The sequence below is a fragment of the Nomascus leucogenys genome, chromosome 13 (genome assembly GCF_006542625.1).
Source record: "Nomascus leucogenys isolate Asia chromosome 13, Asia_NLE_v1, whole genome shotgun sequence".
Classification (NCBI taxonomy): Eukaryota; Metazoa; Chordata; class Mammalia; order Primates; family Hylobatidae; genus Nomascus; species Nomascus leucogenys.
In genome coordinates, this window is record NC_044393.1 from 44,782,706 (window position 1) to 44,809,531 (window position 26,826).

At 44.1% G+C, this 26,826-nt stretch overlaps 1 protein-coding gene across 1 annotated transcript in view; it reads right to left on the bottom strand.

The window, feature by feature from the left end:
* CFAP61 (cilia and flagella associated protein 61) overlaps positions 1-26,826 on the bottom strand; it is a 319,261-nt gene continuing 292,435 nt past the window's right edge. Inside the window, exons 26-27 of the mRNA XM_030826708.1 lie at positions 16,773-16,863; positions 1-484 (exon numbers count right to left, since the gene is read on the bottom strand). Coding sequence (XP_030682568.1) covers positions 284-484; positions 16,773-16,863 — 292 coding nt within the window. The 3' untranslated portion in view covers positions 1-283. The remainder of the gene's footprint in view (positions 485-16,772; positions 16,864-26,826) is intronic.

Sequence of the window (26,826 nt, forward strand, 5' to 3'; positions counted from 1 at the left end):
CACAGTATGATCTCATTTTATTGCTGAAATGGATTATTCTGCACAGGAACATGCCTGGGATTTGTAAAGCGAGCTTGCCCCAGAAGAGAGGCACACGGCCGTGTGCCACCTACTGGGATGAGAGAAAACTACAGGCATAAGTCAGGGAAGGAAAGGAATGAACAAAACCACCAGGGGCTGGCTTCGCTGTCAAACCAGGCTGCAGAGAACTTTTCTATTTCTACAGAGCGCGTTTCCTGGAACTAAATAAATGAAAACCATAAAGGGGAGACCCTGCCTACAACTAAATGATGCCCGGCCACGCGTACATGGGCAGGTGGTAGTGATTATAGCGTAGGTAGTCAAGAGTGCTTCTCTCCACCAGGGTTTTGTAGACGGATTCCTCGAAAACTCTTTTGAGGTATTGCCTGGGCTTCTCAGTCGGGTTGATTTCCTCATCTTCTATTTGATGGGCTAACTGCTCTATGGAAGGAAGGTCTTCCTCCTGTAAAACACAGTAAGAGGCCAGATACAGAAATTAATTGGACCCTGCACAGTTGTAATGGCAGTTTCGTGAAAATGAAAACGATAGTAGTCAGCTCTGCAAGGATGGTCATTTTTTTCTAGCTTTTGAAAATTTATTTTTAATCGTGGCAAAGTATATGCAACATAAAATGTCTTACTTTAATAATTTTTAGGTGTACAGGTCAGTGGCATGAAGTACGTTCACATTGCTGTGTAACCCTCACCACTGTCCGTCTCCAGGACTTTCTCATCTTCATCAACTGAAACGCTGTCTCCATTAAACACCAGCTCCCTACCCTCCCATCCTCCAGGCCCTGGAAACCACCTCTGTCTCTATGAATGTGACTATGCAGGCGTCTCATAGAAGTGGAACCGTGTAGTATTTTTTTTGTGACTGGCTTATATCACTTAGCATAATGCCCTCAAGAGTCATCCAGGTTAGTCATTTCAAGCCCTTCATTTTCAGATAAAAATCATCTCTAGATCATACTTGTTTTGTTGTTGTTGTTGTTTTGTTTGTTTTTTGTTTTTTGAGATGGAATTTCGCTGTTGTTGCCCAGGCTGGAGTGCAATGGCGTGATATCGGCTCACTGCAAACTCCACCTCCCAAGTTCAAACTATTCTCCTGCCTCAGCCTCCCAAGTAGCTGGGACTACAGGCATGGCCCACCACGCCTGGCTAATTTTGTTTATTTAGTAGGGACATGGTCTCTCCATGTTGGTCAGGCTGGTCTCGAACTCCCGACCTCAGGTGATCCGCCTACTTCTGCCTCCCAAAGTGCTGGGATTACAGGCATGAGCCACCACGCCCTGCCTCTGTTTTAAAAATACAGAAAAAGGAGTGATTAAACCTTTTTACTTGAAAGGTCCTAGATGAAAAGTTTTCTTGGTTATAATTCCCAAGAAATGGGATTTTAAAACCTTAGAATAAATTCACAATCAAGTCAAATTTTATTGATATATTTAAAAAGATAGGGCTCAGAAAGAATAAAGTTGTTTGAAATTGAGAATCTTATGCTGCACATAGGTACAGTGTAGTAGAGATTTTCCTAATATTTCATTATAAAAATTTTCAGAGACAAGTTGAAGAATTGTCCAGTGAACACCTGCACACCCGCACCTGGACTCCACAGTTAGCATCTGCTATATTTGCTTCACCGCCACATGTCTGCCCTCCAGAGTAGGGTACTTCTAGAAAGCACATCCCCAAGGGTTGAGCTGGGTGCTTTCCAAACACTGTGATTCTTGAACATCACCCTAGATCAAGAGTCTGTGGACTCCGATGGTACATTTATTTCAACTTCCAATAATTCCTTCTATTTTGAATAGAAAAGGCAATTACTTGCAGGGTTTTTTTGGATTATTAACTTACTAGTGATAAGAGCTTATGGATAGGAAAACAGACTCAAGCTATATGGAGGCATAAAGTCATTGCCACTTGGCTAAGCAAGACACAACGGGGTGCTGGAGATTATGCACACATTGGAAAGAGCAGTCAGTGGGGGTTGCAGGAATTCAGATTTAAACTAGAGCAATAAAGGCAGTGATAGGGAAAAAGCAACTGATTCTCACAACTAAGTACTGGAGGTGCTGAAAACTTTGGGTGCCACCAGTAAGGCCTCGTGCATATATTCTGCAATGCATATGAGGTTGGCTCTTTCTTCCTTAATTTTTCTGGAGAATTGTATCAAACCAACCAAAAACAATTACCTTACTAAAATTATACAAGATTTTGAGCTCATATTGTATGCTGCTGTTCTGACACTGGGTTAAATAGTGTAAAACTGCTTTTAAAGTTTATTTCAGGCAAATATTGCTCTAGATTATAAACAGATTTTTGGGCACTTGCCTCTTGAAGGATGACCTCTCATACTGTGATCATCTTCTTTCACAGTGTGACCACCTCCCCTCACAGTATGACCATTCCCCTCAGTGTGACCACTTCCCCTCAGTGTGACCACCTCCTCTCAGTATGACTACCACCCCTCACAGTGTGCCCACCTCCCCTCACAGTATGACCACCTCCCCTCAGTGTGACCACTTCCCCTCAGTGTGACCACCTCCTCACTCACAGTATGACCACCTCCCCTCACAGTGTGATCACCTCCCCTCAATGTGACCACTTCCCCTCAGTGTGACCACCACCCCTCAGTGTGACCACTTCCCCTCAGTGTGACCACCTCCTCTCAGTGTGACCACCTCCCCTCACAGTGTGACCACCTCCCCTCAGTGTGACCACCTCCCCTCAGTGTGACCACCTCCCTTCACAGTGTGACCACCTCCCCTCAGTGTGACCACCTCCCCTCACAGTGTGACCACCTCCCCTCAGTGTGACCACCTCCCCTCAGTGTGACCACCTCCCCTCAGTGTGACCACCTCCCTTCACAGTGTGACCACCTCCCCTCATTGTGACCACCTCCCCTCACACTATGACCACCTTCCCTCAGTGTGACCACTTCCCCTCAGTGTGACCACCTCCCCTCAGTGTGACCACTTCCCCTCAGTGTGACCACCTCCCCTCAGTGTGACTACCACCCCTCACAGTGTGACCACCTCCTCACTCAGTGTGACCACCTCCCCTCAGTGTGACTACCACCCCTCACAGTGTGACCACCTCCCCTCAGTGTGACCACCTCCCCTCAGTGTGACTACCACCCCTCACAGTGTGACCACCTCCTCACTCACAGTGTGACCACCTCCCCTCAGTGTGACCACCTCCCCTCACACTATGACCACCTCCCCTCAGTGTGACCACTTCCCCTCAGTGTGACCACCTCTTCTCAGTGTTACCACCTCCCCTCACAGTGTGACCACCTCCCCTCAGTGTGACCACCTCCCCTCACACTATGACCACCTTCCCTCAGTGTGACCACTTCCCCTCAGTGTGACCACTTCCCCTCAGTGTGACTACCTCCCCTCAGTGTGACCACTTCCCCCAGTGTGACCACCTCCTCTCAGTGTAACCACCTCCCCTCACAGTGTGACCACCTCCCCTCAGTGTGACCACCTCCTCTCAGTGTGACCACCTCCCCTCACAGTGTGACCACCTCCCCTCAGTGTGACCACCTCCTCTCAGTGTGACCACCTCCCCTCACAGTGTGACCACCTCCCCTTAGTGTGATCACCTCCCCTCACAGTGTGACTACCTCCCCTTAGTGTGACCTTCTCCCCTCTTACAGTGTGACCACCTTCCCTCTCACAGTGTGACCACCGCCCCTCAGTGTGACCATCTCCCCTCTCACAGTGTGACCACCTCCCCTGACACAGTGTGACCACCTCCCTTCTCAGCGTGACCAACTCCCTTTCACAGTATGATTACTTTTTCTCTCACAGTGTGACCACCTCCCCTCAGTGTGACCATCTCCCTTCACACAGTGTGACCACCTCCCCTCAGTGTGACCATCTCCCTTCACACAGTGTGACCACCCCTTCCTCACCTCATTACCCTTATGAATTCAACTTCTTTAGATTCTACATGTAAGTGAGATCATGCAGTATTTGTCTTTCTGTACCTGATTTTTTTTTTTTTTTTTGAGACAAGGTCTCACTCTGTCACCCAGACTGGAGTGCAGTGGTACGATCTTGGCTCACCACAACCTCTGCCTCCTGGGTGCAAGCAATTCTCCTGCCTCAGCCTCCTGAGCAGCTGGGATTACAGGTGCATACTACTACTGCCTGGCTAATTTTTGTATTTTTAGTACAGACAAGGTTTCACCATGTTGGCGAGGCTGCTCTTGAACTCCTGACCTCAAATGATCCACCTGCCTCAGCCTCCCAAAGTGCTGGGATTACAGGCCACCGTGCCCGGCCATACCTGAATTATTATACTTAGCATAATGCCCTCCAGGTTCATCCATGTTGTTGAAAATGACAGAACAGAACTTCCTTTTCTTTAAGGCTGAATAGTATTCCATTGTGCATATTTACCATAATTTCTGTATCCATTCATCTGTTGATGAACACTTAGGTTCATTTCATGTCCTGGCTGTTTTGAATAAGCTGCAATAAGCTGCAATTAGCATAGGAATGTAGATATTTCTTTGATACACTGACTCTATTTCTTTTGGATACATACCCAAAAGTGAGATTGCTGGATCATATGTAATTCTATTTTTAGTTTTCTGAGGAACCTCCATACTGTTTTCCAAAATGGCTGAACCAATCTGTATTACCACCAACAGTGAACAAGAATTCCCTTTTCTCCACATCCTTGCCAACCTTTTATCTATAACAGCCATACTAACAAGGGTGAGGTGGTAGCTCACTGTGGTTTTAATTTGCATTTCCCTGATGATTCATGAAGTTGATCCTTTTTAAAATATATCTTTTGGTCACAGTAAGTCCTCATAGCTTCCTGGAAACTGTCACTTTAAGTGAGATGACATATAACAAAACCAATTTTACCATAGGCTAATTGATAAGAACAAGAATGAAGTTCCGACAGCATATTTCTGGTCACAAAAACATCACCAAGCTTCTAAATAAAGATCAAAAACACTTCTAATATTAAACACTAAAATAATTGTGGGCTATAATACATTTAAGAAAGATTAACATAAACAAGTAAGGTAATTATTTACCGAATTATTTCAGTTCTGGGTGGTGGGTTGCTGGAGCCTCTCCGGGCAGCTCAGGGCACAAGGCAGGAACCCATGATGAACAGGACCCCTCCCATCACAGGGTACATTTCCATCCACACCTGCACCCACACTCACGCACACTGGGACCATTTAGACATGCCAGTTAACTTTTGTGTCTGGCTCTTTTCACTTAGCGTAGTGTTTTGTTTTCTTCTGATCTTTGAACTCCAGTATACCTGGTGAAAACCCACAATGCACACAGACATGGGCAGAACATGCAAACTCCACAGACAGTGGCCCGGGAATGACTTTCTTTTCCTCATCAATGTTACAACGAAAGGATATTATTCAAGGACCTACTGTATGTCTTCTTTTGAGAAGTGTCTATTCAGGTCCTTTGCTTATGTTTATATCAGGTCATTTGTTTTCCTGTTAGTGAGTTGTGTGAGTTCCCTATATACTTTGGATATTAGCCAAAACTGGATATCATACATCAAATCAGATGTATGATTTGCAAATATTTTCTCCCAGTCTGTGGGCTGTCTCTTCACTCTGTTGTTTTCTTTGCTGAGCAGAAGCTTTTAAATTTGATGTAGACCCACTTGTCTGTTTTTGCTTTTGTTGCCTGTGCTTTTGGTGTCACATCCAAAAAAAATCCTTTCTGAGACTAACGTCAAGAAGTATTTCTCCTATGTTCTCTTCTAGAAGTTTTACAGTTTCTGATCTTATGTTTAAGTCTTCACTCCATTTTGAATTGATTTTTGTGTATGGGCTGATAGAAGAGTCCAATTTCATTCTTCTGCATGTGGAATTTTCCCATTTTCCCAATACCATTTATTGAAGGGACTGTCCTTTCCCCATTGTGTGTTCTTGGCACTTTTGTCAAAAACAAATTGACTGTAAATGTGTAGGTTTATTTATGACTCTCTATCCTGTCCCACTGGTACATTTATCTGTTTTTATGGCAGTACCATGCTGATATGGTTTGGCTCTGTGTCTCCACCCAAATCTCATTTCGATTTGTAATCCCCACATGTCTGTGAAAGACAGAGGTGTTTGGATCATGGGGGCGAACGATGCTGAGAACTATGCTGTTCTCATGATAGTGAGTGAGTTCTCATGAGATCTGATGGTTATAAGTGTTTGGAAGTTCCTCCTTTGCTCTTCTCATGCTCCTGCCACCTTGTGAAGAAGGTGCTTGCTTCCCCTTCCACCATGATTGTAAGTTTCCTGAGGCTTCCCTGGCCATATGGAACTGTGAGTCAATTAAACCTCTTTCCTTTGTAAATTACCCAGTCTCAGGGAAGTTCTTTATAACAGTGTGAAAATGGACTAATACACATGCTGTTTTGATTACTATAGTTTTGAAATATATTTTGAAATCAGGTAGTGTTATGCCTTCCGTTTTTTTTTTTTCTCAAGATTGTATTGGCTATTTGTGGGTCTTTTGTGGTTCCATATGATTTTTAAGATTGTCTTTTCTATTTCTGTGAAAAATGACATTGGCATTTTGATAGGAATTGCATTGAATCTGAAGATTGCTTTGGTTAGTATGGACATTTTAACAATATGAATTCTTCTAATCCATGAACACATGATATCTTTCCATTTATTTGTGTTGGCTTCAATTTTTTTCATCAATGTTTTACAGCTCTCAGTATACAGATCTTTTAAGTCCTTGGTTAAAAACTCGTAAGTATTTTTTTTTGATGCTTTGTAAATGGAATTGCTTTCTTAATTTCTTTTTCAGATAGTTTATTGTTAGTGTATATAAACATTATTTTTTTCTTCGAGACAGAGTCTTGCTCAGACTGGAGTACAGTGGCATGATCTCAGCTCACTGCAACCTCCGCCTCCTGGGTTCAAGAAATTCTCCTGGCCAGGCGCGGTGGCTCACGCTTGTAATCCCAGCACTTTGGGAGGCTGAGGCGGGTGGATCATGAGGTCAGGAGATCGAGACCATGGTGAAACCCCGTCTCTACTAAAAATACAAAAATTTAGCCAGGCGTAGTGGCGGGCGCCTGTAGTCCCAGCTACTCGGAGAGGCTGAGGCAGGAGAATGGCGTGAACCCGGGAGGTGGAGCTTGCAGTGAGCCGAGATTGCGCCACTGCACTCCAGCCTGGGTGACAGAGTGAGACTCTGTCTCAAAAAAAAGAAAAAAAGAAATTCTCCTGCCTCAGCCTCCTTAGTAGCTGGGATTACAGGCACCCACCACCACGTCTGGCTAATTTTTTGTATTTTTAGTAAAGATGAGGTTTCACCATGTTGGCCAGGCTGGTCTTGAACTCCCGACCTCAGGTGATCCACCCGCTGTGGTCTCTCAAGGTGCTGGGATTACAGGTGTGAGCCACCGCGCCTAGCCAACACTATTGACTTTTGTATGTTGGTTTTGTATCCTGCAACTTTACTGAACTCACTTATCAGTTCCAACAGTTTTTTGGTGGAGTCTTTAAGGATTTTATGTATATAAGATCATGTCATCAGCAAACAGAGACAATTTCACCTCTTCCTTTCCTAGTTGGATGCTTTTTATTTCTTCTTTTTCCCTAATTGCTCTGGCTAGGACTTCTGATCCCATGTTTAATAGAAGTGGCAAGAGTAGGCATCCTTGTCTTGTTCCTGATCTTAGAGGAAATGCTTTCAACTTTTCACCACTGAGAATGATGTTAGCTGTGGGCTTGTCATATATGGCCTTATATTGTGTTCAGGAACATTCCTTTTATACCTGATTGTTGAGAGGTTTTTTATTTTAAATCATGAAAGGATGCACATTTTGTCAAATGCTTTCTCTGCCTTCTAGCATAATGTTTTGAGATTCATGTGCTTTGTATCAGTACCTCACTTATCTTCATGGCTGAATACTATTCCATTGCGTGGCTAGACCACATTTGTTTATCCATTGATATGTTGATGGACATTTGGGTTGTTTCCTCCTTCTGGCTGTTCTAAACAGTGCTGCTTTGAATGTTCTTGTACAAGCAATCATTAGAATACCTCATTCAATTCTTTGTTTGTTTTGTTTTTTTGAGATGGAGTCTTGTTCTGTCACCCAGGTTGGAGTGCAGTGGTGTGATCTCGGCTCATTGCAACATCCACCTCCTGGGTTCAAGTGATTCTCCTGCCTCAGCCTCCCGAGTAGCTGGGACTACTGGTGCACACTACCACATCCAGCTAATTTTTGTATTTTTAGTAGAGATGTGGTTTCACGATGTTGGCCAGGCTGGTCTTGAACTCCTGACCTCAGATGATCTGCCCACCTCAGCCTCCCACAGTGCTGGGATTACAGGTATGAACCACCATGTCTGGCCTCAATTCTTTTGGATCTATATTTAGAAGTGCAATTGCTGAGTCATAGGGTAATTCTGTGTGTAACTTTTTGAGGAACCATCAAAACATTTTCTATAGCAGGCGTAATTTTATGTTGCCACCAGCAATTCAGTTCCCATTTTCCCCATATCTTCACTATTTCTCCCCTTGTTTTGTATTATAGCCATCCTAGTGGATGTAAAGTGGTATCTCATTATGGTTCTGATTTGCATTTCCCTAATAATTAATGATGCTGAACATATTTTCATGTAAATAGGTTTACTTCTGGACTCTGAATTTTAGTCCATTGATCTATATATGTATTCTCATGCAAGTACAACACTGTCTTGGTTACTGTTGCTTTGTAGTAAGAAAATGTGAGTTCTTCAACTTTGTTCTTTTTTTCCTCCAACATAGTTTTGGCTATTTGGAGTCCCTTCCATTTCCATAGGAACTTAGGACTTGCATTTCTTTTTAAAAATGCCCTTGGAATTTTGACAGGATTGTACTGAACTGTAGATTGTTTTGGGTGGTATTGCCATCCTAACAATATAAAGTCTTCAAATGCATGAACACAGATGTTGTCCCATTTATTTAGGTAGTCATTCACTTCTTTCAAAAATGTTTTGCAGTTTTCAGTGTATAAGCCTTGTACTATTTTGGTTAAATTTGTTCCCAAGTATTTTATTCTTTTTAATGCTATTATAATAATTATCATTGTTTTCTTAATTTCATTTTCAAATTATTAACTGCTAATATGGTCTGGATGTTTTGTCCCCTTCAACTCTCATGCTGGAATGTGATCCCCAATGCTGGAAGTGGGACCTGGAGGAGGTGTTTGGGTCTTAGGGAGGATCCCTCATGAATGGCTTGCTGCTGTCCTCGTGGTAATGAGTGAGTTCTCACTCTGAGTTCATGCTAGATCTGGTTGTTTAAAAGAGCCTGGCACCACTTCCCTCTCTCTTTTGCTCCCTGTCTTGCCACGTGATGCACTGTCTCCCCCTTCACCTTCCATCATGATTGGAAATTTCCTGAGGCCCTCACCAGAAGCAGATGTCAGTACATGTACTTAATGTACAGCCTGCAGAACCATGAGCCAAATCTCTTTTCTTTATAAATTATCCAGTCTCAGGTGTTCTTCTAAAGCAATTTAATCTAAAGCAGATTAATACAACTGATAATGTAGACAATGGATTATTGTGTGTTGGTTCCATATTCTGCAACTTTGCTGATTTCATTTATTAGCTCTAATAGTTATTTTGTGGATTCTTTAGGATCACATCACCTGAGAATGGAGATAGTTTTATTTCTTCCTTTCCAATGTGGATGTCTTTTATATCTTTTTCTTGCCTGATTGCTCTGGCTAGAACTTCCAAAACCATGCTGAATATAAGTGGTGAAAGCAGGCATCCTTGTCTTATTCCAGATCTCAGGGATAAGAATTCAGGTTTCAGTAATTCATTACTGAGTGTAATGTTATCTGTGGGTTTTTCATAAACATCCTTTATCAGATTGGAGACATTCCCTTCTATTGACAGTTTTTTTTTTTTTTTTAGTGTTTTTACCATAAGAATGTATTTGATTTTGTCAAATGCTCTTTCTGCGCCAATTGAGATGATAGTGTTTTTTCCCCTTTGTTCTTCTTTTTTTTTTTTTTTTTGATACGGAGTCTCGCTCTATTGCCCAGGCTGTAGTGCAGTGGCACAATCTTGGCTCACTGCAACCTCTACCTCCTGGGTTCATGAGATTCTCCTGCCTCAGCCTTGTGGGTGGCTGAGATTACAGGTGTGTGCCACCATGCTTGGCTAAATTTTTTGTATTTTTACTAGAGACAGGGTTTCATCATGTTGGTCAGGCTGGTCTCTAACTCCTGATCTCAAATGATCTGCCTGCCTTGGCCTTCCAAATTGCTGGGATTATAGGCGTGACCCACCGCACCCAGCCTCCCCTTTGTTCTATTAAAGTGGTGTATTACATTGATTCATTTTTATATGTTGAACTACCCTTACGTTCCTGGGGTAAATCTCACTCAGCTGGATGTTTAGTCCTTTAATATGCTGCTGGATTTGGCTTGCTAATAATCTACTGGCTATTTTTGCTTCTAAATTTAAAAGGGGTGTTGGTCTGTAAGTTTTATTTTCTTGCAGTGTCTTTGTCTAGCTTTGGTATTAGCGTAATGCTGATCTCATTGAATAGTTCCAACCTCTTCTATTTTTTGGAAGAGTTCAAGAGAATTGGTGTTAATTCTTTAAATGTTTGATAGAATTTACTAGCAAAGCCATCTGGTCTTGGGCTTTTCTTTGTGTGAGGTTTTTGATTATTGATTCAAGATCTTTACTTGTTATAGCTCTGTTGAGATTTTCTGTTTCTTCTTGTGTCAGTTTTTAGTTTGTTCTTTTTTTTTTTTTTTTTTTTTTGAGATGGAGTCTTGCTCTGTGGCCCAGGCTGGAGTGCAATGGTGTGATCTCGGCTCACTGAAACCTCTGCCTCCCAGGTTCAAGCGATTCTCCTGCCTCAGCCTCCTGAGTAGCTGGGATTACAGATATGCACCACCATGATGGGCTAATTTTTGTATTTTTAGTAGAGAAGGGGTTTCACCATGTTGGTCAGGTTGGTCTCGAACTCCTGACCTCGTGATTGGCCCACCTTGGCCTCCCAAAATGCTGGGATTACAGGCGTGAGCCACTGTGCCCAGCCTAGTTTGTTCATTTCTAATAATTTGTCCATTTCATCTAGGTTATGTAATTGGTTGGCAAATAATTATTCATGGCATTTTCTCATAATCCTTTTTTATTTCTGTAAGGTCGATAGTAATGTCCCCACTTCTATTTCTGACTTTAGTAATTGCAGTCTTTTTTCTTAGGCAGTCTAGCTAAAGGTTTATCAATTTGGTTGATCTTTCCAAACAACTAACTTTTGGTTTTATTGATTTTTCTCTATTTTCTTATTCTCTATTTCATTTATCTTTGTTCTAATCTTTATTATTTCTTTTCTTCTGCTGGCATTAGGCTTACTTTGGTTTTCTTTTTCTAGTTCCTCAAGTTATAAAATTAGGTTATTGATTTGAGTTCTTTTTATGTAGGCACTTATAGCTTTAAATTCTGCTTTCTTTGGATCTCATAAATGTTGGTATGTTGTATCTTAGTTTTCATTCATCTATTAGCATTTCTAATATCCCTTTTTTATTTCTTTTTTGACCCACGTTGCTTAAGAATGTGTTATTTAACTTCCACAAATTTGTGAATTTTTCCAATCTTCCTTCTGTTACCGATTTCCAGCTTCATTCCGTTGTGGTTGGAGAATATACTTTGTATAATTTTAATCTGTTAAAATGTATTGACACTTGTTTTGTGGTCTAACATATAGCCTATCCTGGAGAATGTTCTGTGTGCACTTGAGAAGAATGTGCATTCTACTGTTGAACAGAGAATTTCATCCACGACCATTGGGTCCACTTGGCTTATAGTGCTATTGAAGTCATCTATTTCCTTATTGATCTTCTGTCTGGTTGTTCTAGTCATTATTGAAAGTAAAATACAGAAGTCTGCATTATTATTTTAGAACTATTTCTTCTTTCAATTCTGCTTTTATTAATATATTTTGGGGTTCTTTTGTTCAGTGAGTATATGGTTATAATTGTTATATCTTTCCTAAAGGATTTTGAAGGATCATTTTGACTGAATAAAATTTCAGTTTTATTGGTCAGTGATGCTGTGGCTTTGCCTGCAGCTAAATAATGCAGTGCCAGTGTTCCTCTCTTTACCTCTACAGGAGCATTTCAGATATCTTGGAATGAGTTTGCTTTTTAAAAACAAATGTTATAAAGATTTTTTTTTTTTTTTTTGAGACGGAGTTTTGCTCTTGTCACCCAGGCTGAAGTGCAATGGCACGATCTGGGCTCACTGCAACCTCCACCTCCCAGGTTCAAGCAATTCTCCTACCTCAGCCTCCTGGGTAGCTGGGACTACAGCCGCCCACCACCATGCCCAGCTAATTTTTGTATTTTTAGTAGAGACAGGGTTTCACCATGTTGACCAGACTGGTCTCGAACTCCTGACCTCGGGTGATCCACCTGCCTCGGCCTCCCAAAGTGCTGGGATTACAGGCATGAGCCATAGAGTTTTGCTCTTGTCTCCCAGGCTGGACTAAAGTGGCGCAATCCCAGCTCAATACAACCTCCGCCTCCTGAGTTCAAGAGATTCTCCTGTCTCAGCCTCCTGAGTAGCTGGGATTACAGGCACTCTCCACCATGCCTGGCTAATTTTTTGTATTTTTAGTAGAGATTGGGTTTCACCATGTTGGCCAGGCTAGTCTCGAACTCCTGACCTCAGGTGATCTGCCTGCCTTGTCCTCCCAGAGTGCTGGGATTACAAGCATGCACCCGGCCCATGTTATAACGATTCTAATCTTCATAACAGATGACTTCTAACAATATTCATAGATAATAGATAATAGTCTTTTCTTCCTTTCTTTACATGTGGAAGAAGAAAATTAATATACCAAGCTCTAGGATATCATAGTTAATGGGATTGAACTTCTGTACTTCCCTGAAGACAAGGTAGAAAGTGAAATAAAATGGTTTACATCATTTGAATATTTACAAAAAACTAATTTTAATTATTATGAGTACATAATAGTTGTGTATGTTTATGGAGTACATGTGATATTTTGATACAGGCATACAATGTGTAATGATCAAATCAGGGTAAATGGAGTATCCATCACCTCAAGCATTTATCATTTCTTTGTGTTAGAAATATTCCAATTCCACTCTTTTAGTTATCTTAGAATACAAAATAAATTAGTGTTAACTATAGTCACCCTATTATGCTACCAAATACTAGATCTTATTCATCCTATCTAACTGTATTTTTGTACCCATTAACCATCCACACTTATCCACCCACTTCTTGCCACCCTTCACAGCCTCTGGTACCCATCATTCGACTATCTCCAAGAGTTAAGTTTTATTTTTTTTAAGCTCTCACACATGTGTAGAACATACAATATTTGTCTTTCTGTGTCTGGGATATTTCACTTCACATAATGTCCTCCAGTTCCATCCATGTTGTTGCAAATGACAGGATTTCCTTATTTTTATGGCTGGGAAATACTCCATTGTGTATATAGACCACATTTTTTTTTTTTTTATCCATTCACCTGTTGGATGCTTAGGTTAATCCCCTATCTTGGCTATTGTGAGTAGTGCTGCAATAAACATGAGTGTGTAGGTATCCCTTCGATACACTGATTTCCTTTCTTTTGGATATATACCCAGCAGTGGGACTGGGTATATGGCAGCTCTATTTTAGCTTGTTGAGGAACCTCCAAACTGTTCTCCGTAGTGGCTATACTAATTTTCACTCCCACCAACAGTATGCGAGGGTTCCCCTTTCTCCACATCCTCGCCAGCATTTGTTACTGCCTGTCTTTTGGATAAAAGCCATTGTCACTGGGGTGAGATGATATCTCACTGCAGTTTTGAGTTTTATTTCTCTGACGATTAGTGATGTTAAGCATTTTTCATATACCTGTTGGCCATTTGTACCTCATTTCAATATTTGAGAAAAGAAATTACTATTATTCTTTAGTGCAGGCTATTCATTTTATTTTATTTTCCTAACACCAGACTCTTCGGTGAAATTCCTGTATATCTGCTTGTGTGGCTGTCATTTCCACAGCAGCCCTTCTCCACTGTCACCTCTGCTGCTGCTCGTGGTGGCCGGCACTCACTGGGCCACACTTCCCCTCTGCTACTCCTCTACAGCTCTCTAAGGTGGGAACGGCTGGCCCCAGTTCTGCAGGAATGGGAGGGTCTGGCAGAGGCCACACTGCGTAGTCCAGCTGAGCTAGGCAGACACCACTCTATGCATCACCACTTCCTGTGGCCTTTCCCATTTGACAAACGAAATGCTGAAAATAGAACAATCCTCCGATGGAGATTTTTTTCTTCCAGAGGTTTCATTTTCTGGAAATCAACAAGACCCACAAGAATGGCTGGAGGGCCTTTAGTGTGTCTTGGGCAAATGTCCGTGGCCACTTCTGGTCTGCTGCCTGGGCCCGCTGTCCACACTGAGTTCATTCATAGCAAACGGGTCCACAGCAAATATCCGTACACAGGTAAAAGTTTGAGGGTATCTCAGTGAGTTGCATGAAAAGTGGTGGATGCCTTGGGCTTGACAGTTTCCATGGCTTCCCTTTTAAGCTTTGAGACTAAAACCCCCTGGCTTTGTGCACAATGTTAACTGAAGAGCTCAGATCTGAGGTTAAGAAAGACGGAGGCACAGAGTTTTGATGGGATCACTTGGAAACGAAGGGCCCTTTACTGTAGGGGCAGTAGGAAGCTGCAGATGACATTCTGCAAGGAAGGAAGGTGTCTGAGGAGCTGAGCAGTCAGTGAGCCCCAGGCTTACAACTCGGGCTTTGTTTTCCAGTTAGGTTGGCCTCCTGTAGCCCTGGGTGAAGCGCAGGGCCCTGTTTGGCCTGCAGCATCTTTAATGGATTCCATTGCCACATGCATGCCTTCAGCAGCCTCTGACCTGAGCATTCAGCCACCCAGCCCTCCACTTCCCTCAGCTGCATTTACCTGCTGGATCCTAAGCCACTGCTGTTTGGTTTCAACTTTAAACCTGTGTTTCCCAATCTAAGCCTGCTTCAGATTAGGAAATGATTTACAGTTCCCAGCTGGACCCTGGGAGTGAAACTGAAAAGTGGGGGCACTGAGGAGAAGGTCCCAGGACACGCATTTTGGCCCTGTATGGTTCTTTAACCATGTTCCCAGCTTTGGGGTGAGACACCCCAGAGTGTGAAGCTTGCGGTGTCGCCATGGAGCTGATTTAAAATCTCTAAGCTGGTCGGGCGCAATGGCTCACGCCTGTAATCCCAGCATTTTGGGAGGCGGAGGCGGGCGGATCACCTGAGGTCAGGGGTTCAAGACCAGCCTGGCCAATATGGCGCCCTGTCTCTCCAAAAATACAAAAATTAGCTGGGGGTGGTGGCGGGTGCCTGTAATCCCAGCTACTCGGGAGGCTGAGGCAGGAGAATCACTTGAACCTGAGAGGCAGAGGTTGCAGTGAGCTGAGATCACGCCATTGCACTCCAGCCTGCACAACAGAGGGAGACTCCATCTCAAACAAAAACAAAAACAAAAAACTCCAAAAACCCCTCTAAACTTCAGTTTCTTCACGGGGAAAGTCAAGATGATAACAGTGGCTCCTACACTCTCCTTAAATCACAGCAAGAGCTGTGATTAAGTGGGGAACGCACTGGGAACGGGGTGCGCGCTCCCTAGCGGTGCCGTCCAATAAGGTGTGTGGGCGTTCCCAGGTGGAAGTGACAATGGAGATGCGGGAGTTGCCCATATAGACGGTAACATGAGATAGAAGCTAACCCAGGCCTCAGCCCTTCGCTGACTGAAGCAGGGTAGAGCCAGGCTGGAGATTCGACCACTCACTGAGCACAGCTGTTAACGTTCCACGGTTCTGCTAGAGACTCCCATTTTAACTTAAAGTTTCACAAATACCTCACTATTTATACTTCGGAGTCAAATTTCTTGCTGAGCATGGAGCCCTTGGGCTATGCAGCCTAATGTCCAGTTGATTCTGTAGTATTTTGAGAAAGAAGTTCTGGTTATAAAAGGAGTGTGCTTTTGAGGCACACTGGATGGCTTCCCTGTACATCTTTAAAAGAAGACACACACACATGTTCCGCAAATGGCTGGCAAACACAGGCAGAAACTAAAGGAATGCGGCCAGGCGCGGTGGCTCACGCCTGTAATCCCAGCACTTTGGGAGGCCGAGATGGGCGGATCACGAGGTCAGGAGATCGAGACCATCCTGGCTAACACGGTGAAACCCTGTCTCTACTAAAAAAAATACAAAAAATTAGCCGGGCGCAGTGGCAGGCGCCTGTAGTCCCAGCTACTCGGGAGGCTGAGGCAGGAGAATGGCGTGAACCCGGGAGGCGGAGCTTGCAGTGAGCCAAGGTCGCGCCACTGCACTCCAGCCTGGGTGACACAGCGAGACTCCGTCTCAAAAAAAACAAAAAAAAAGAAACTAAAGGAATGCAACCTTCGTTCTTGAGGGCAAGTAGATGCAACTCAGATTCAGTTTTCTGCCAGCATTCTGAGCTGATCAGAAAAATATAGTTTGTTATAAAAAGGAAAAAGAAATTTGCCCCCTATAAAAAGATTTAAATAAAATCACTTTCCCTGAAATATCACAGTCTGCATTTACATGCTCCACAGTTTGTTGATAGGAGACACAGTTGTTTTAAAAAGTAAAACCATAAAGTGGGAATGTAGGGAAAAGTCTAAATGATCAACAGCTATCAGCTGCTTATAATTTGCACGGAATAATCCACATATCCATTAATCACTCTTACCTCCTTGGAGGCTAAGATTTGGCGTAACTCTTTCCTGAGATCAATAAAACGATCGTGGAACAGGGCCAGGCACCACGGCTCGGTGAAGTAGCTGGTAAGGAAAGAAGAGACTCAGTGAGCTGGCAACCCTCTCATTACCACTAATAAAGTATTTACCTGCTTTTTTGCCTTTATAAATTACAGTTCTGGCCTCATTGCAATCGTTTGCTCATAAAATGTCTTGTGGAACAGCCTGACCAATCAATTTTTTAAATGGATGTTCCTGCTGTAAGGCCAGGTCCCATAATTACATTTAAAGTGGTTTAATTCAGAGCTGGGGCAAGACCCAGTGAAGAATCCTGATTTTATCAGAATTTAAAAGCCTGAAGACTTGTAAAGAACGGTGTCTCCATTATCTGCCCTCGTTTGAGAAAAACAGATTGCAAGATTAACTGCTGCATAAATAAATTAAATTTGGGTAGACAATAACACAAATGTTGTTCATCATTAAGGTTTCTGGATTAATAATGGCCAGAAAAACAGGCTGCCTTGGTGCTGCAACATGCTGTTCACACGGTCGCATCAACGCTTAATTGAATCTCTTGTAGAAGAGATGCATTTTTTGGTGTTCATATTTGCTAACTTTTCACTGAAAGTTGAAATGCTTTCTTATATGGAGAATAATAAGATTATCCTTTATTTAAGTGGAAAATTTGATGCATTTTTGGAATAACCAAGAACTCTTATTGGTATTTTAACTCTGACTTTAAGTGTCTTGGAACAGGGAACTTAACTGCTTCAGGGTCAAAGCCATGTAGCTCAGGTGGGCTTTGCTCTCCTCTGGATGTGAGCTAGCTGTCCTTATTACTGTTTATGGATGTCATGTGTGCGCACAGGGGAAGGAAAAACCTGGTGCCCCCACGTGGATGGGCACCTTCCGTTTTCCAAGACGTAAAAGTTAGTTCTTAGGGATGGAGGTAAAGTGTCCCAGGGGCCACGGGGGCACTAGAGGACAGATACAACGCCGAGAGTCTGTGTGAGGGACAGCCTGGCACTCAGCGGTATCAGGCCTCACCCCACGCCCACTCGCTGGATCGCAACACGGCATCAGTTCCTGCTGACTCGCCCGCGTTGCTGTTCAGGTGGTATGTTCACCCAGCTGTTAACACACTGTCTTTCCTCAGCGGCTGAAATCTCCCATGTTTGTTTCCATGGCACCATCGGAGCTCCCACTCCCTTGGTTTTGGGGGTCTACGGCCACCTCCGTCTGGTGGCGGAACCGCCTGCTGGCTGCATTCCTCATTTCTAGTGCTGCCTGTTCCAACAGCCCAGGTGCTCTCGGGCCATGCTCCCTGCCCAGCGCCTTTACGACTCTGCCCTCTGTGTTGCCCGTCGGAGACCCTTCATCGTCTGCTTCAGAGAGGGGGTTCTGTGAAGTCCCACTTCCCTTGGGAACCCACTGTGGCCTGCCACGAGCTCCGGCCCTCCATCTAAACACCCGGGTTCCCACAGCCTTATCATGCAGAATAGCGTCACTGCCCTAAAAAGCCCTCTATGCTCTGCCTACTCACCCTCTCTCCTTGCCTCCCTCTGAACCCCTGGCAAATTAACTTTGGAGGAACTTGAATTGTATTAGAGAAAATGGAGGCTGTGTAACAATTTTTGTAAAACATTGAAAAAAATCCTAGTGTCCAGGTTTTATTTCAGAAATAGAGTGGTGTTCTCCCAACCACACAATACCCATCACACTTGCCAGCAACTCTAAAGGGAATGGATTTGCGACTTAGGGCTGTGCACTCCGGGTTATCACAGTGGCTAGCCCAGGGCTGGGCCTCGGGGCCCAAGCTCCTGGCAGAGACCTGCATGGTGAGGGCGGGGCTCAGACCCGGCTGCTTTCCCCTATCCAAGGAGAACTTTAGCACCAGCTACAGGCTCCCAGGTGAAGGTGGTCAGGAGGAGTGAGGGTGTCTCGGATCCTGTGGGCTTCCTAAAATCATCCTACAGCAGCAGCATGGCAGCTTTCATCATTCAAATTGGAAAAGCTCTGAATTTAACCAAACCTATTTTACAACTGATTGTAACACTGAGTCAAATGAAGATGGTTTCCTTTTGATACAATGATGTTAGGAGGAAATTCTGCTTTAAGAAAAGTTTTAGGAACCAGGTATGATGTGTCGTGCCTGCAATCCCAGCACTTTGGGAGGCCGAGGTAGGAGGATCACTTGAGACCAGGAGTTCAAGACCAGCCTGGATAACACAGTGAGACCCCCATCTCTACAAAAAATAAAAAATAAAAAAAAATTAGCCAGATGTGGTGGTGACACATACCTGTGGTCCCAGCTACTAGGGAGGCTGAGGTGGGAGGATCACCTGAGCGCAGGAGTTCGAGGCTGCAGTGAGCTGTGATCATGCCACTGCACTCCAGCCTAGGTGACAGAGTGAAACCCTGTCTCTAAAAAAATAAAAATAAAAGTTTTAGACCTCCCCCAGGTTGAACGATTTCTAGGCTTTAGGCTCCTTCTGTATCCATAGGAAGGAGAGGAGCATCTTGGATCCTGGTGAAGCTTAGGGCCAGGTTTCTGCATTTTTGGCCGCCAGGTACTGTGGCGCCATCAGCATTCATGATGAGCTTTTGGGAAATTTGTATTTCCATGAATATTGTGAATTTTAAAAATAAAAAATATTAATTTTTTTCCTCAATTTATATTCAAAAGGGGAAGACTACTAGGAGCCATGAAGTAACCCACACAGCTTGTCATCTAGAAATTTTCAGGAGAGAGGGCCAGGTATGCACATGGCTCCAACACGCTTTTTAAAGGGCCGTGTGCATGTGTGCGTCAATGCCACAAAAATCATTTTTGCACAGCTGGGAGAAAAAAGTTACACCTCTTCAAGACTGAAATAGAAGACGTTACTGTCTCTGTTCATGCTGCCAATGGCCAGCCTGGTTTATCTGGGAGGACTTAAATTCCCCATCACTTCTGCAAGTAATACACTTTTCCAAGAAGCCCTGGGAGATTCTGACTTGCGGAACTGAATTAACCATTTCTGGTCGATATAGTCCGATCATTAAGCAATCGACTAGACGTCTCCAGAGGTCATCCTTGCCTGTTCATCCAGGCAGTTACATCGACAGACTCATGAACTGAGTGGGGATGTGAAGGCCGGCTTGGCCATTAGACATGCTGAAGGCCGAGGAAAGCTGATCAACACAACACACTGGGAGAAACTGTAGGAAAAAGTCCAGCACATCTACGGGGAAAGAGAAGTGGTAAAGGTGTCCTTTAAAGGCCGGGATCTCAAGTCCAAGGCCAAGGCCTTCCTGGCCAGCAGGAAAGGAGTGCTGCGACTGCAAGCGTGCTCTTTCCAGCACTGGCACAGTGTGGCGGGGCACGCTGAACTATGCACCAGGTGGCAAAGAGGAGGCGGGAGGCAGGGAAGAAACATATCACTTTTTCCAAGATTTTTTTTTTTTAATAAAAAGCATTCTAGTTTTCTCTTGGCATGAAAAAACAGTGTCTACTTTTAGAGCTGTTCACAGGCTCCCCAGCTGACACTCACGCCTGCAGAGAGAGCTGCTGGAAAGTCAGGTCACTTTTCTCCGGGCAGGCAGCTGCCGCCAGGGAGGCCTGCGGGTTTCCTTAAAGAATGATGCTCTTGCTTGTACACGTCTTTTCTGGCACAGTGGAGGGCAGACTGTTCTCCTTCTAAGATGCCTGCCTGAACGTCAAGCTCAGCCATGAATGTCAATCTTGTGATGCCAGAGGATAGAGCATAGCTGGTGGGGCTTGCCTCTCTATGAAGCAGCCTGTGTCATGTCTCCATTCCATACACAGAAGGTAGGCAGTGATAAATACCATGGTAGCAAACAGATACCCAAGCCCAGGTATGATATATGGATGCATCTACTTTGGCCTGAATGACATTTGGAATTTGGGTTTCAGGCCTTTCTTTGATGAGTCAGATTAGGCAATGCTGCGTCCTCGTTTTCGTGTGGCAGCTATCAGCTCAGTTGCCGGGGATGGCCGCCGTGGTTCGTCCTTGCTTTCCCACCAGTCTGGCCAGAATTGCTCCTCTCCATGGGTCACAGCAGGCATCTGGGTGTGCCAAGCCTGGCAAGAGGTCTGGGTGAGAGGGAGGCAGGATTGTAAACACGTTTCCTAAAGCCCCTCTGCCCCATGACCTCTTCCATGGTGGGACGTCTGCTAAGAACACTAGAACTATGTCCTAGCTTTCTTTTTTTTTCTATCCATCCATCCATCCATCCATCCATCCATCCATCCATTTATCCATCCACCCATCTATCCATCCATCCATCCATCCATCCATCCATCCACCCACCCACCCATCTATCCATCCATCTATCCATCCATCCATCCATCCATCCATCCATCCATCCATCCATCCATCCATTTATCCATCCACCCATCTATCCATCCATCCATCCATCCATCCACCCACCCATCTATCCATCCATCCATCCATCCATCCATCCATCCATCCACCCACCCATCTATCCATCCATCCATCCATCCATCCATCCATCCATCCATCCATCCATTTATCCATCCACCCATCTATCCATTCATCCATCCATCCATCCATCCATCCATCCATCCATCCATCCATCCTAACAGGTCTAGTGAGGCCTTCCTAAACCCTGTTTCCTTATTTCCAGTGGCTGCTTTCCTCTGGTCCTCTTCCTCTGCTGCATCACTCCACCCCTCAACGAACATCCCTTCCTTCCCCATGCTTCCACGTAGACTTTTCTCCCTCTCTTCTCTGTCCCAGGGGTCTTCAGAGCTTCTGACATTAACGGTTGCAAGGAAGGAGAAGACCTAGGGTTCAATTCTTTGCCATGAATCGAATATGGCCCACACACCTGTGTCAAACATGTGAAGGGCACTGAGGGTACCATGGTGAAAGAAAGCCCCTGCCCCCAGAAATGCACACATGGTGGGTGGGGGTGGAGAATGTCAGAGCCACTTATGATGGCCTGGCATGGCAGGGCTGCAGAGGGGTGCATGCTGGGGAGGCGGGGGCTGGAGTGTGCTCCACGAGGCCTGGAACTGTGGCCCTCTTGACCTCACTTCTTTGTCCTCTCTGCAGCTTCATCCCTAGGCTACCTGTCTTGGGCTAGTGTTTGCCAAACTTCAGTCACTTGGGAATCAATCGTTTTATGTGTGACTACATTACTGAATACTTCCAAATTTTCTTAAAAAATTTTTGTTTAGAGACAGGGTGTTGCTTTGTCACCCAGGCTGGAATACAATGGCACAATCATAGCTTACTGCAGCCTCAAACTCCTGGGCTTAAGTGATCCTCGCGCCTCAGCCTCTCAAATAGCTGGGACTATAGGTGCACACCATCACACCTGGCTAATTCTCTATTTGGAATCTTTTAGAAACGGGGTCTTGCCATGTTGCCCAGGTTGGTCTCAAACTCCTAGCCTCAAGTAATCCTCCCAAGTAGCTAGAATTACAGGCACCAGGCCTGGCCCAAAATTTTCTTTACATTGATTTGTCTTTAAAAAAAACTGCAATAATTACTTTTGTCTTGTCCTAAGTAATGATATCTATGAAATCACAGGTTTGATGTGCTTGTTATGTTTTATTCTAATTCCTGTTGGAACAAATCCATCATTAGTAAGATGTGGCTGTGCTGCCTGAGCTATCCTGCATACCACCTGGTGGGTGCTTGCTACACTCTGGGAGGCATCCTGTTCTATTATAGCTTCATGCTGGAGGCACACTTAGATTCATCTGGGGACGCAAACCCACAGACTCTGTTGCACACCATTTCTGTGCATTATCTCATTTCGTCCTAATTCTAATCCTAGAAAGTGGGGCATGCTGGCCCATTTTACAGATGAAGACATAGATTCAGAGAACTTAAATGAGTTGCCCAAGGTCACAGAGTTAATAAGTGACTGAACTAGATCCTACCCATAGTTCTGTGTGACCCATGCTCTGAAAAACTGTGCAACCAAATCCTATTTCCTTATGCTTTTTCCCGAGTCTTTCTAGCAACTCTCTTAATCACCCCAGTTTCCCAAGTATCCCCTACATTAGCTAGGATAAGATATGATTGAAATTACAGAAAGTTTCAAAGTAACTGTGGCTTTCAAAAGGCAGAACTGTATTTTTTTCATGTAGAGAAGGTCTAGATGGGGAGTCTAGGGCTGCCAGGGTGGTTCCATGGACATCAGAGCACAGTACATTCATAGGGGCCTTGGCCTCATGATTCAAAATGGCTGCTGAGCTCCTGCCATCACATATATGTTCTGGGATTAAGTATGGGAAAAAGAGGACTCATCTCCTTTCTTCTAAGGAGAGTTCCTGGAAGTTTCACAAAGCACTTCCATTTATATCTTATTGGCCAATGGTTGGTCATATGGCTTTCTTGGTTGCATGGGAGGATGGGAACCACTGTCATTTATTTTAGATATGATGTACTTCCCTATAAATCAGAATTCTGTTCCTGAAGGGGAAAGAGAGAATGGATGTTTTATCAGCTGTGATACCCCAAAGACTCTACAGCATCTATTTTTAACAAAAATCTTTTCTTAAATTTATGAAAATTGGGAGATGTTTTTGGTTGAGGTTTCCAGAGCTAGAACATGTTTTTCACTCTAGACTCCAACTAGTCCAAAACTGACCACTCTGGGGAAGAAAACCCACAGAATATTTTCCATGTGTGACTTCTACCTCCAAGCCAGTGGGAAAGTCCCGGTGTCCTCAGAGTCCTACATGTTCCCATCTGGCCCCACCTGGCTTAACTGCAGAGAACAGGCACAATTTGCCTTCACACTAACAGGTAGGGTTATGATCATTTTATTCTACTCATGAAAGAATGTAAATTCATGCATTTCAGTACAATTTTCAAAAATAAGAATAGGAACAAGTAAGTATTTCTAGTTATTCCCGGGTTTGCTTGGAAATGAGACCCCATGACACCAGCAAACACAGCCCTGATGCCCTGCAACAAAAAATCCCGAAGACTGAGATGGAAATCTGACTGAATATTTCCTTGAGTTCAGCCTGAGTTTGCAAGAATCTGTATCCAGTCAATTTTTTGATTGCTTTGAGGCAGATCTAGAAAGGTAAGATTAATGATTTTGAAAGCAAAACCAACCGGTTATTTGATGACCAGTTGTAATTGTCACATGCTATGATCTACGTAACCGAAAAAGCAGCAGCCTTGAAATATAATTTGGCTGTGGTCTCATTGTACCAACGCAGAGCTGGCCTCAGATGTTTCCTGCTCTACAGAAAAACGGCTTACAATTCATTGGCACTGAGACTGAAATTCTAATTTTCAGCAGAAATCAGCTATTTTCTGAATGGCTTGTAAAATTCCTCTCTCTTAATGCTACAGAGCAGTGTTTTGCCAATGATCCTGGTTTACCTGGGAATTCAGAGGCTGACACTACGGCCACACACAGCGGGTCATGCCTGTAATGCCAGCACTTTGGGAGGCCGAGGCAGGCGGATCACTTGAGGTCAGGAGTTTGAGACCAGCCTGGCCAACATGGCGAAACCCCGTCTCTACAAAAAATACAAAAATTAGCAGGGTGTGGTGGTGCATGCCTGTAGTACCAACTACTTGGGAGGCTGAGGCAGGAGAATTGCTTGAATCCGGGAGGCAGAGGTTGCAGTGAGCTGAGATTGTGCCACTGCTCTGTAGCCTGGGCGACAGAGCGAGACTTTGTCTCAAAAAAAAAAAAAGAAGAAGCTAAAAACTAGGTGCCTCCCACACCCTAGGCTCCCTTGCCTGGCAGCACTGGTGCTGGGAGGCACTGCTTTGCAAGGCTTTCTCTGCTCCAAGTGCATGGTTTGCCTCTGCTGGAGGCCACTGGGACCAGCATGATGTGTGTGATGTCTGTGAGCTGAACACCCAGAGCTGTCTAGGAGGGAAATCCTGACCAGCCCACAGGCCCCACGACCTCCCCTGCCAAGGGGGGGAGGCTGTGCTCTCTTGCAAGCACAAGTTTTCCTTTAGGTCCTTTGATGTCTATAAGAACATGGAATCTGACCTTCTGGGCCTTCATCAGGTCACATTTGCTCTGGACAGGACCAGAAATTCCCTGCCACCCTTGCAACCAGAGTCTTAGTTTTCAGAAAGTTGAATTACCTGAAGGATCTGTCTGCTGTCCATTTGTTTTTCTGAATCCCAGACACTCAGCCCAGGAACAGCTTAGAAGATGGAATATGTTAATTCATGAATTACGAATCTAGCTAGTGCTAACATTTCTCTCCTCGCTCTGATCTCTAAGGAGTGGGAAGCAACACATGTGAGCTGAGTTGGTGATGCATTCTCAGGACGCGAGTTGACTAAACAAAGACAGATGCTGGCGTTGGTGGTCTCTCCATCTCAGCTCAGATTCGTGTTGCTGACCCGGCCTCAGTTTCCCATTTACTAATGCCCTTTTTCTTTTTACCCCAGCTCTGCCGCTTGTCAGCTTATGTAATCTCGAGCTAGTTAGCTTTAGTCTCTCTTAGTCTCAGTCTTCTTAGGCTGTAAAATGGGGATAATGATGGTCCTTCGTTCCAAGAGTTACTATCCGAATTTAAGGGGACACTCCAGGTGAAAGATTTGGCGTTATGCCTGGCACAGGGGAGAGCCTCCATATCAGTGATTATTACTGTTACTGTTCTTAATTATCCTATTGCATATATTTGTGTAGGCTGCTTCGAATCCTTTCTGGTGTGAATTAGAAACTAAAATATTAAAATACTTTTTTGTTTGCTGCTTAATTCAAAGAAAGTCTTTCTTTGGCATAACTGCAGTTTTTCTTCTCAGGGAATGCTTTTCCTCCATTCAAAAGTACTGCATAAATTAATTTGCCTGCCATTTTATAGAGTAATAAAGGTAAGAGGACATTGTAACTAGCCTTCTTGAAGTTTTGTCTTTCACTAAAGAATTATGTGGAAATAGGCCAGGTACAGTGGCTCATGCCTGTAATCTCAGTGCTGTGGGAAGCTAAAGCGGGAGGATTGAGGACAGGAGCTTGAGACCAGTCTGGGTAACATAGGGAGACCTTTGTCTCTACAAAAATTAAAAAATAAAAATCAGCTGGGCGTGGTGGTGCGTGCCTGTAGTCCTAGCTATCTGGGAGGCAGAGGCAGGAGGATCGCTTGAGCCCGAGTTTGAGGCTGTAGTGAGCTATGATCATGCCACAGATCTCAAGCCTGGGCAACAGAGTGAGACCTTTTTTAATTTAAAAAAAGAATTCTGTGGAAACAAATAAAAAATGCATGGAGATTGTTAAACTGAGGCTTTACTTTTTTTGTGTCTGAATTGATGAAAATTAAATACAAACTGTCCAAATGGAGTTATTTCTTTGGTTTTGCCTGCTTACTATGTTGGGTGACCAAGTAAATCAAAATAGTTAAACCAGTTGTTCACTGAACACATTCAGATGGCAGTTGGGAAAAGTGGCCCTGGAATTAAGGCCCAGGCATTCTAAAGCCCAAGCAGGCTGAATTTTCTTCTGACCTGTGACTTTTGGTCTTACTTGCCAGAGCAAACCAGTTTTCTTGTAGAAATAGCATAATGTTTATACACTTAAGAGTTTTGTTTCTATTTAAGTTTATCCTGAAAGCACAGCCGCGGGTCATTCCCACACTTTGCCATGGTGGGAAGCTGGGTTTGGCAGTGCCTTACAGCAGTGTCTGCTGTCAGGGTACAGGACTGGGACTTAGTGCTCCATCTCTTCCCTTTTAGTCCATCTACAGTATTTCTTTGCACATTGCTGGTTTTTTAGGGGCTGCACTAATTGAATTTGCACAATGAATCTAGTGCCCTGGAAGTTGGCCAGCTATTTACATTGATTTGTTATATAAGTTCAGCACTAATAGTACGAGGCAAGGTTAGCATTTAATTCTGCAGAAAAGGGGAAGCTCTTAGTGCTTCAGCTTCCCTTCCTGTGCCTGTCTGCTCTCATTCTGCTTCTCTCTTCATAGAGAGCACAACCATTTTCCTTTAATTAGGCTGCAGAGAGCCCAGGCCAGCATTAGGCCGGGCGGCCACTCAGCCTCACTCACCGTCATGCCCATTTCCTATCTATTTTCTG